Here is a 10,163-nt window from a genome sequence, read left to right as displayed (position 1 = left end):
TGTTGGGTGTGTCGGGGGGGGGGGGGGGGGGGGGCCGGTGGGGGGGGGCGGCGGGGGGGGGCTCCGGGGGGGGTGCTGCAGGGAGGGGCTCCTGGGAGGGGTCCGGGCCGCGGCGCAGCCTGCAGTTTGGGTGCAGCCAGTTTGGGTGAGGAGTGCGGGCTGGGTGGCGGCTTTTCTGCAAGGAGGTGCTTGAAGTCCGAGCCCTTTACTCTGTGAACTCCATTTCGAGTTGCATAAACTTTTCTAAACCAACTTTTTCCATCTGTGTTACTAAAGTAGTAATTCTTGCCCTAACTGTAGCACGTTTGTGAGGATCAAACGATGTGATGTTTCTGAAATCGCTTGGTGAACTAAAGCATATAAAGTAGAATGTCAACTCCAAAGGAGCGAGGACTCTATTTTGTTACCAGTACGGTGCCTGGTGCAGAAAGATATTTATGAACATTTGTTAAATGACGAATACATTTTAGGAGTTAGTAAAGGCTCTCAAGGCTTCCCCTCCTAAATGGGCTAGGTGTCTTACTAACTAGGTGGCATGTTTCCTTAGCTTTCCTTATTACCGCAGTTAGCTTAGATCACCTAGTGAAGCTTGATGGCTCTTGAAGCTTCACGGTTTTGAGTGGACGTGGCTGTAGGGGATCCACCAACCAAATCCTCTCGCGGGAGGGGGTGTGCGTGATGTCAAGAATAAGCCTTTTGTAAGAAATCGACTCTTCTGATGAATAATAATAACAGCTTTAAGTGATATGTTCTAAGAACTGAAAAACGCTTTACACACTGTCTTATTAAATTCTCCTAACAGCCCCCAAGATATTTACCGATGAGGCAGGAGACTTAGAGATTAAATAGCCTGCCAAAGTTAGGTAGTGGTGGAATTAGTTTTGGAACACAAATAGAAGGCGATCTAGGATATAAAGGTTGAAATTCCCACGGAAAAGAACAGAAGCAATGGTGACCGCTCTGTTTCCATCATTGAGGAAAATAGAAAAACCCTTAGGTGTTTCAGGCTGAAGTTGTTTCTTTCTTACTTGAGTCATTTTGTTTTCTTTTGAATGAATCATTTATTACATTTAAGTCTGAAACTCTAAAACAATGTGCCATTCTGGAAGCAAACAAATTCGACTAAATTGAGGATTTAAGATTTTCCAAATTACAAATGAAGACATGATCTTGATATTAAATTATACAATCAGGATTCACAAGTTGAATGTGAACGTCTTCCTGGAAATAACAACAATTTGGAATTTTATTGACATGTTTTTGTATTTGTCTGATTCAGTGAGTCTGTTTCAAAATTTCAGTCTTATTAGTATTGTAACCAGTTCAAAAGAGACCCCGTCTTCCCATCTTTGAGGAAACACTGGGTATATAATACTGTGACTTTTCCATAAGTGCCAGTGATGAGAATACAAAGATTAATAAGACAGACTCTCAGCTCTCAAGGATCTCACTGTCCACTAAGAAGACATATATACACAAATATAGTCTTTATAACAGTAGAGCTAGGTACAGGTGTTCCCAAATATGGAAATAGTGAAAGGAGATTCAAGGAAGACTTCAGGAGAGAAAGAGCTTAGAGAGTAATTTGACCTATAGACTAGAAGAAGGTACTTGTCATTCCTATTTTCTTACTAAATCTTGTAGTACTAGATTCATTCCCAAGTCATTTTCTTACTGATACGAAATATGAAACTTTAATGAATATCCTATGTTAGATATGGCAGTAATATCCCCTGGTCATCAAGTAAAACTCTTTGTTTTGTATATACTAAAAATGCTTTTCTCTTTTTATTTTGAATCTTCCATATGATTTTTAGTTTAAAAAAAATGGAACCTTGTTCCTGTGACACTTTTGTGGCACTACCTCCAGCAACAGTTAATAACAGGATTATTTTTGGAAAAAATTCAGATAGACCCTGTGATGAAGTACAGGAGGTAGTTTATTTTCCTGCTGCAGTTCATGACAATCTGAAGGAACATCTTAAGGTAGGTGAAATGCATGTTTTGTTAGCGATATTTTTCTTTAAAAATATCATAAACAGGTTTTTAAAAATCATTAGCCATTTGGCAGAGGCTATAGAAGTTAAAAATTTAAATTTGAAAAATAATTTGAATCAGAACTAGACTTCTGGTCTTTAATTTCAATGATTTGGAGGAAGCTGAAATAACAATAATAAGAATTGTTAATTCTTTGATCAGATATTTGAATGCTTACCATATGCAAGCATGTCGAATAGGGCAAAGCCTGCTGTCAAGACTAGTTCTGTCTTCCAGGAGCTTAGAGTCTAGTAGAGGAATAGGATGTGTATGTAACTAACCACATTGTAAAAAAGGATGGTTTAAATGCTAAATTTAAGTAAGGGCAGCAAGTTGTGACATCAGTGGAGAAGCAAGTAATTCAGACTAGGAATTAAGGAGGGCTTCACCAGGAGTTGGGGTTTCAGCTGGAGTTTGATGGGCAAAAAGGATTCTGATTGGTGTAGAATAGGAAAAATCATTCCAGACTCTGGAAGTAACAGTTTTATCATCAAAAAAGGTTTTTGGATCCAGTGGTAACACTATCAACACTATACACTTTATGCAGTCACTTGATAGTATACAGGTCAATTAAAGGACCCTTTAAATTTTTTATTTAAAAAATCCATTTAGCATGGAACTTAAAGTAAAAATTTCATACTATGCTTTTATTCCTGTTATATATTTTTTAGATTCCGTTTTATTGATATTCTAATACCAAAATATATTAAATATTAGACATTTTATGTATACAGTTGTTTCTCCACATCCGTGGGGGATTGGTTCCAGGAGCCCCTAGGATATCAAAATCCTTTGATGCTTAAGTCACTTATATAAAATAGCATATAAATGCATATAACCTATGCACATCCTCCCATAAACTTTAAATTATCTCTAGATTATTTATAGTACAATGTGAATGGTATGTAAATAGTTGTAAATACAATGTAAATGCTGTCTAAATAGTTGCCAGCAAATGTCAAATTCAAGTTTTGCTTTTTGGAACTTTCTGGAATGTTTTTTCTTTTCCTGAATAGTTTCAATCTGTGTTTGGTTGAATCTGTGGACGTGGAACCTGTGTGTGTGGAGGGCTGACTTTACTAGGCCAATTTTTTTCTTTTGCTGAGATTATTTATTCATCTTGGGTCCATTTCTTTTTTTTATTATTTTTTATTTATTTGGTTGCACCAGGTCTTAGTTGCGGTAGGCAGGCTCCTTAGTTGCAGCTCATCAGCTCCTCAGTTGAGGCACATGGGCACCTTAGTTGTGGCGTGTGAACTCTTCGTTGCGGCATGCATGTGGGATCTAGTTCCCTGACCAGGGATCAAACCCAGGCCCCCTGCACTGGGAGCATGGAGTCTTATACACTGCGCCACCAGGAAAGTCCCTTGGATCCGTTTGTATTTTATCTCTTCATATTTAAGCCTCACCTATCCTCTAAGCCAGTGGTTCTCATTCTTTTCACTGCTGTGGATATACTTGGTGATTCCCACATGTGACATGGGCATCTATATATTTAAGGGCTACCATATGGAACTTACATCACCAATCAAGAAACACTGGACATTGAGTTTGAGATCTGTTTCCTTACACTTCAACTCAGATACGTCTTTCTCTACAAAATGTTTCAAGATTCCACAACTAGAAACTATCCCTTTCCTGAGCTTCCATTAGCACCCCATCTTCACTTTTCTTCATAGTCTTTATACTTTATATTTCATTGTATCTTAGGTAATAATGTAGAAGTCTTAGTTTCTTGACAGCAAGATCTGCATCTGATTCATCTTTGAAACCAATATATCTCTTAGCAATGTTTTATCGTAGGAGATGCTTAGCAAATATCTGAATGAATAAATGCTCTAGGGACAATGTTTTAAGTGTAATGCCTCTATTATTGAAATTTTCAATTTAGTTATCTCTTTCATAATCGTCATGTCTTCTGATGGATTTTAAGATTCTAGACTTCGATAACTTTTCTTTTTTGGTTTTATTGTTATTGTTATGACTTTCTTTACAGTGTACTTACATAGAAATTGATCAAGTTCCTGAAACATATGCTATTGTCCTTAGTCGCCCAGCTTGGTTATGGGGGGCAGAAATGGGAGCCAATGAGCATGGAGTTTGCATTGGGAATGAAGCTGTATGGGGAAGAGAAGAAGTTTGTGATGAAGAGGCACTACTGGGCATGGACCTTGTCAGGTTATTTTTTTGTTATATTTTTGCACTGTAGAACTTGTCTAAATTTAAAATTTGTTGTTAACATGTTTTTATCTTCCCTTTTTTTTCATTTTTTGGACTTTGATATTTTAGTTTGTGTTAAAAATGCTTCAGAATACAGGCATTCAATTTCAAGACTCTCAAATATCATTAATTAGGAGAAGGGAAGGAGTTGAAAATTATGATTCATTGGAAGTACCTAACTTACTTTATCAGACTGTAACTAATTCTCACAGTGACCTTGTGGGGTATTATTATTATCCTAATTTTACAGATGAGATACCTAAGGTTCAGAGATAAAGTGATTTGCCATTAAACTACCAAGTTGGAATTTGAACGATGATCTTTTTGACTCCAACTCTTTGTTTTCATGATTCCAAACTGACTTCACTACTTCACAAGGAATAGTTTAGAAGTTGGATTTCAGTGTATCTGTTAACTTGAAAGGATTTTTACTTGGAATATAAACACAAAATCTCATGTGCATGAAATTATTTAAGAAACATAATAGAAATTTATTTTAATCTGAGAACTTTAATATTTTTATTTTAGACTTGGTCTTGAAAGAGCTGATACAGCTGAAAAAGCCCTCAATGTCATTGTTGATTTATTAGAAAAATATGGCCAGGGTGGAAATTGTTCAGAGGGCAAGATGGTATTTAGCTATCACAACAGTTTCCTGATAGCTGATAGGAATGAAGCCTGGGTTCTGGAGACTGCAGGGAAGTACTGGGCAGCAGAAAAAGTACAAGGTATGGACAACTTTTCATGATTTAATTTGTTTTACAATTAATAAAAAACCTCTTAGTTGCGTTTAATTGTTTTTCAAGATTTATAGTCCAGTGCAATGAAGGCGAAAACTGAAGGGGAAATGAAAAAATTTGAAAGAACATACATTGAAAGAGCACTATAAAGGGCTTTCTTGAAAAAGAGGAAAAGGTGGTGTTATCTTTTTTTAATATATATGATATTAATTTCATATAACCTGTATACATTTTCTGTGCAGTAGCTCTTGGCTGTTTTATCGTACTTTTTCACTTTTTTTAAACCCCTCCCCTTTTTCACTTTTTTATGAAGTGAAACCATTTCTTTACCATTTTTTCCTGTTTTAACTTTGGGCTGAACTCCAAAATTTTATCATGTGTGGATATGGAGGTGAGGACAGGGTAGTGTTATTGGGGATTGGTGACTGGGTTTAGTCGTTAGAAAGAATATATTGATACAATAGTAAAGTATAAAAATTTGATGTCATTGAGTAAATAACACAGTTGATTGTTTTAGAATGCTTTGCTTTTTTTTCCCTTGATTTCTTTGTAACCATATATTCCTCTCATTTTTCAAGTGAGGAGATCCAGAGATATGAAGTGATTTACTCAAGGCAGTGAATGAGAGACTTAGAATTTAAATCTTTCTATCCTGACTCTCAGTTCAGTATTCTTTCACTAGAGTACAACCTTGTGCTTAAGCATGATCATGTACTTCTTGTGTAATTACCTCCTGCATCTCATAGTTTTACAGGGGGGATAAGATACACATGTGAAAATATTAAATGGCAGGTGAATGACACACACACATATATGCTATGAACATTTAGAGAAAGGAAAAGTCATCGTGAGCTGGAGAAATTTGGGAAGTCTTCATGAAGGTAGCCTTGAGCTTTGGAGGATTTGGATGTTATTTTTCAAAACAGGTCATTGACAGTTGTTTTGATGGACATTTTATTTTATATTTTGCATGTATGTTTATTAATACACAAAACTGAATTTAGACTCTTTTTATTATTGTGATAATTGGCCTGATTATACCATTAATTACTTTTTATTTTGTCAAGTGTGCTACATCCAAGAGAAAAACAAATTCTGTTGAAAAAGATAGCCCCACCGAGCCATCCAAAACAAACACCTTCACTGAGTCTGATTATCCAATTGTAGATTAACTTTGCCAACTTGTTTCTCTTCCTATTACTAAATTAGCCCAAGAACTAAGTAGTTTAACTATAGGGAATTATCTACTCATGGAAAATTCCTCTTCTCTTTGATTCTATCATGACTTAAGTCTATTTTTGTAGTGAGAATATCCCAAGTATGATTTCATTAGAGTTATTAAATTGATTTCTACTTGGCAGACTATCATTCTAAATCTGTTTTAAAATGTTATTAATTTTCATTTATCATGATCTATTTCACTTATTCTGATCTGTTTAGAACAGACTTTTATTGTTTCTTCTGTTTTGTATTTTAGTTGAAAATTTTGTTATAACTTAGTGCCATGATATTTTTAGAAGCCTTATATTTCTGTTCTAAACTTACTTATGACTATTTTTTAAACAGTAATTCATATAAAAGACTAATATCTAGAATATATAAAGAACTGTCAAAACTCAACAGTAAAAAGACAAATGACACGAAGAGACATTTCCCCTAAAAGGATATACAGATGTCACAAAAGCACATGAAATGATGTTCACCGTCATTAGCCATTAGGGAAATGCAAACTAAAACCACAATGAGATACCACTCTACCTCTATCAGAATGGCTAAAAATTTTTAAATGACACTCCCAAATGCTATTGAGAATCTGTAGGATGGTACATTGCTAATAAGAATGTACAGTCACTCTGGAAAACAGTTTGGCAGTTAAAAAAACCTTAATATGCAACTATTATACAGTGTAGCAATTGCAATCTTGTGCATTTATCCCAGAGAAATAAAACTTAAATGCACACAAAAACCTGTACATGAATTTTTAGAGTGGCTTTTCCCATGATACCAAAAACTGGAAACAAGCTAGCTGTCCTTTAACTTGTGAATGTTTAAACAAACCATAGAATGTCTATAACATGGAATACTAGTCAGCAATAAAAAGGAATGAATTGTTGATACATACAATAACCTGGAATAATCTTTAGGGAATTAAACTGAGTAAAAAAAGCCTAAAGATTGTATATTGTATGATTCCATTTATTTGATTTTCTTGAAATGACAGTTATAGAAATGGATAACAGATGGTTGCCTGGGGTTAATGAAGGGGTGGGCGTGGGAGATAAGTGGGTGTGGCTATAAAAGGGCAACACGAGTGATCCTTGTGATATTCTGTACCTTGACAGTATAAATACCAGTATTTTGGTTGTGATATTATGCAAGATGTTACCATTTGGGGAGACAGTGTAAAGGTGCATAGCTCTCTCTTTAATTCTTACAACTGTATGTGAATCCATAATTACCTCAAAATAAAACGTTTAATTTTAAAAAGTAATTTATTTATTTGAGTATGTAATAAATAGATGCACATGGTACAACATTTAGAAGCCTATATTTACATTGAAATAATGATTAAGGATCATAATGTACAGAGATAGATATATTACATTAAATATGACTTTTCTTCTCCCTTCCTCTCTTCTTTGAAAATAGAGGGAGTTCGTAATATTTCTAATCAGCTTTCTGTAACAACCAAGATTGATCGGGAACACCCAGACATGAGAAGCTATGCTAAGCAGAAAGGTTGGTGGGATGGTAAAAAGGAGTTTGATTTTGCTGCAACATACTCTTATCTTGACACAGCCAAGATGATGACTTCTCCAGGCAGATACTGTGAAGGCTACAAGCTTCTGAATAAACATAAAGGTAATTTTAAATAATATTAGAATGAAAATGGTATTTCGTGTAAATATAATGTGGGTATAATAAAGTCTGTTTTTTGAAAAATTATTCTAAGTAAGATATAGTTTTATGAAAACTGAAAACAGGGAATTCCCTGGTGGTCCAGTGGTTGGGACTCCGTGCTTCCACTGCAGGGGGCACGGGTTCGATTCTTGGTCAGCGAACTAGGATCCCACAGGCCGTGCGGCACAGCCAAAGGGAAAAAAAAAAGAAAAAAAAACTGAAAACATTGTGATACTGTAAGCTGTTTTCTTGGGGTTTTTTTTGCGGTATGTGGGCCTCTCACTGTTGTGGCCTCTCCCATTGTGGAGCACAGGCTCCGGATGCACAGGCTCAGTGGCCATGGCTCACAGGCCTAGCCGCTCCACGGCATGTGGGATCTTCCCGGACCAGGGCATGAACCCGTGTCCCCTGCATTGGCAGGCGGACTCTCAACCACTGCGCCACCAGGGAAGCCCCTGTAAGCTGTTTTTTGAGATGAGTGAAGTGCTATATAATTGTGAGACGGTGATAATTCTTTCTGAAAGACAAGTTCAGATTTGCAATCCTCAAACCCTTTTTTCAGTTCTTAGTAATATTCTTAAAGCCAAATTCAGATTACTTTTCTTCTCAGAGTTCATTGGAACATGGAGATGGTTTTCTTTGACTATTGCTGCTGCTTCTTTCATTTATCTTTTGATAGTACCCTTATTAGTTATTTTCTAATTTCAAAAGTTATATCTATAACTTGTCAAGGAGACAAACTGAGCAGATATAAGAATTCTCCCTTTCCACTCTTAAACTCTAAAAATGTTGAATAACATATTTAAACATTAAGGACATATATAGATAGGTTTAAACACAAGAAGAGGAAATCACTAGGTACCAAAAATGAAGAGAGAACCCATAGTGTCAGCAAGATTTGAGGTGTCTCTTCTCCATACAGTCCTCCTTCTCTCTGTGTCAAAGGGGAGATTGTGGACCACATATCATCCTTAGAGGCTAGTTTTAACATCCATGAGAATGTAGGTGCCTAGCTGAAAGACCTATTTGGGGAGAAGGAATTGGACTAGTTACTAAGATTAGTACTCTGCTCCATGCCCAGAGTCCCAGCCTGGAATTGAGCTGTCTGCTGTCCCAGGCTCTGGGTCAGTACATTCTCTTGTGAGTGACTGAACTCTGAGCTACATGTATTTTGTTGACTCAGCTAAGGCTACCTGTGCTGTGTTGAGAAACAAAGTGGTTTGGAACCTGCGAACCACAGGTATGCAGAATTCCAGCATACCTGTGTCTCTATGAATATATGACAAATATTCAGATTTTACTCAAATTTCCCATCCAGATGAGAAATCTGCTATAATGAATCTTCATGTAACTGCCATTAAAAACATGGATATTCAGATAAAAGGATGTAGTTTCTACATTTATTATGGATAGTTTCTATTATTACGTCCTCAAGTTCATTGATCTTTTCTTCTGCATTATCTAATATGCTGTTAATCTCAGTAATATTTTCATTTCAGTTATTATATTTTTCATCTCTACATGTTCTAGTTGGTTCTTTTTGTATATCTCTCATTTCTCTATTCATTACCTTCATGTTTTTCTTTAAATCCTTGAGCATATTTAGCAGACAGCTGTTTTATAATAGTTGTTTTAACATCCTTGTCTTCTAACTCCATTATCTCTGTAATTTCTGAGTCTGTTTCTGTTGATTTGATTTTCTTCTGGTTTTGGGTCATATTTTCCTGCTTATTTGTATGTTTAATAATTTTTGATTAGATGATGGACATTGCAGATTTTAATCGTTGAGTTCTGGATTTTGTTTTATTCCTTTAATGAGTGCTGGACTTTGTTTTATCAGTTAATTTCATTATTTAGGGAACAGTTTCATCTCTTTTAGGCCTATTTGCTTTTCTAGGGTAGCTCTAGAGTAGCTATTATACCAGGGCTAGTTTAGTCCCACTAAAGGCATGTGATCCTTCTGGGATCTCTGCTGAATGCCTTATGTATTAAATGAGATCTTCTTACTCCAGCTAGTGGGAACTCAAAAGATTCCCAGCCCTGTGTTAGCTTTATGGATTTTTTAAAAACTCATAGTTTCCAATAATTGCTCTTTCCTTATAATTTGTTCTTTGTTTGGTCTTGTGGAGTTTCACCCTATGTGTGTGTGCAAATTGGTATTCAGCCAGAGGCTCAATGGACCCTCTGTACAGGTTGCTAGAAAGTTTTTGAGAGGTAGCTCATTCCTCTTTGGTGCTCTGCTTTGCAAATTCTACCACCCTGACC

At 36.0% G+C, this 10,163-nt stretch overlaps 1 protein-coding gene across 1 annotated transcript in view; it reads left to right on the top strand.

The window, feature by feature from the left end:
• SCRN3 (secernin 3) overlaps positions 1-10,163 on the top strand; it is a 36,785-nt gene that overhangs the window by 322 nt on the left and 26,300 nt on the right. Inside the window, exons 2-5 of the mRNA XM_029225953.1 lie at positions 1,818-1,986; positions 4,034-4,215; positions 4,786-4,985; positions 7,647-7,859. Of these exons, the coding sequence (XP_029081786.1) occupies positions 1,828-1,986; positions 4,034-4,215; positions 4,786-4,985; positions 7,647-7,859 (754 nt within the window). The 5' untranslated portion in view covers positions 1,818-1,827. The remainder of the gene's footprint in view (positions 1-1,817; positions 1,987-4,033; positions 4,216-4,785; positions 4,986-7,646; positions 7,860-10,163) is intronic.

The sequence above is a fragment of the Monodon monoceros genome, unplaced genomic scaffold (assembly GCF_005190385.1).
Source record: "Monodon monoceros isolate NGI ecotype Baffin Bay Population unplaced genomic scaffold, NGI_Narwhal_1 Super_Scaffold_16, whole genome shotgun sequence".
In the NCBI taxonomy this organism is placed as follows: Eukaryota; Metazoa; Chordata; class Mammalia; order Artiodactyla; family Monodontidae; genus Monodon; species Monodon monoceros.
The sequence above is the reverse complement of the archived record's forward strand: the minus strand, read 5'-3'. Positions and strand labels throughout refer to the sequence as shown.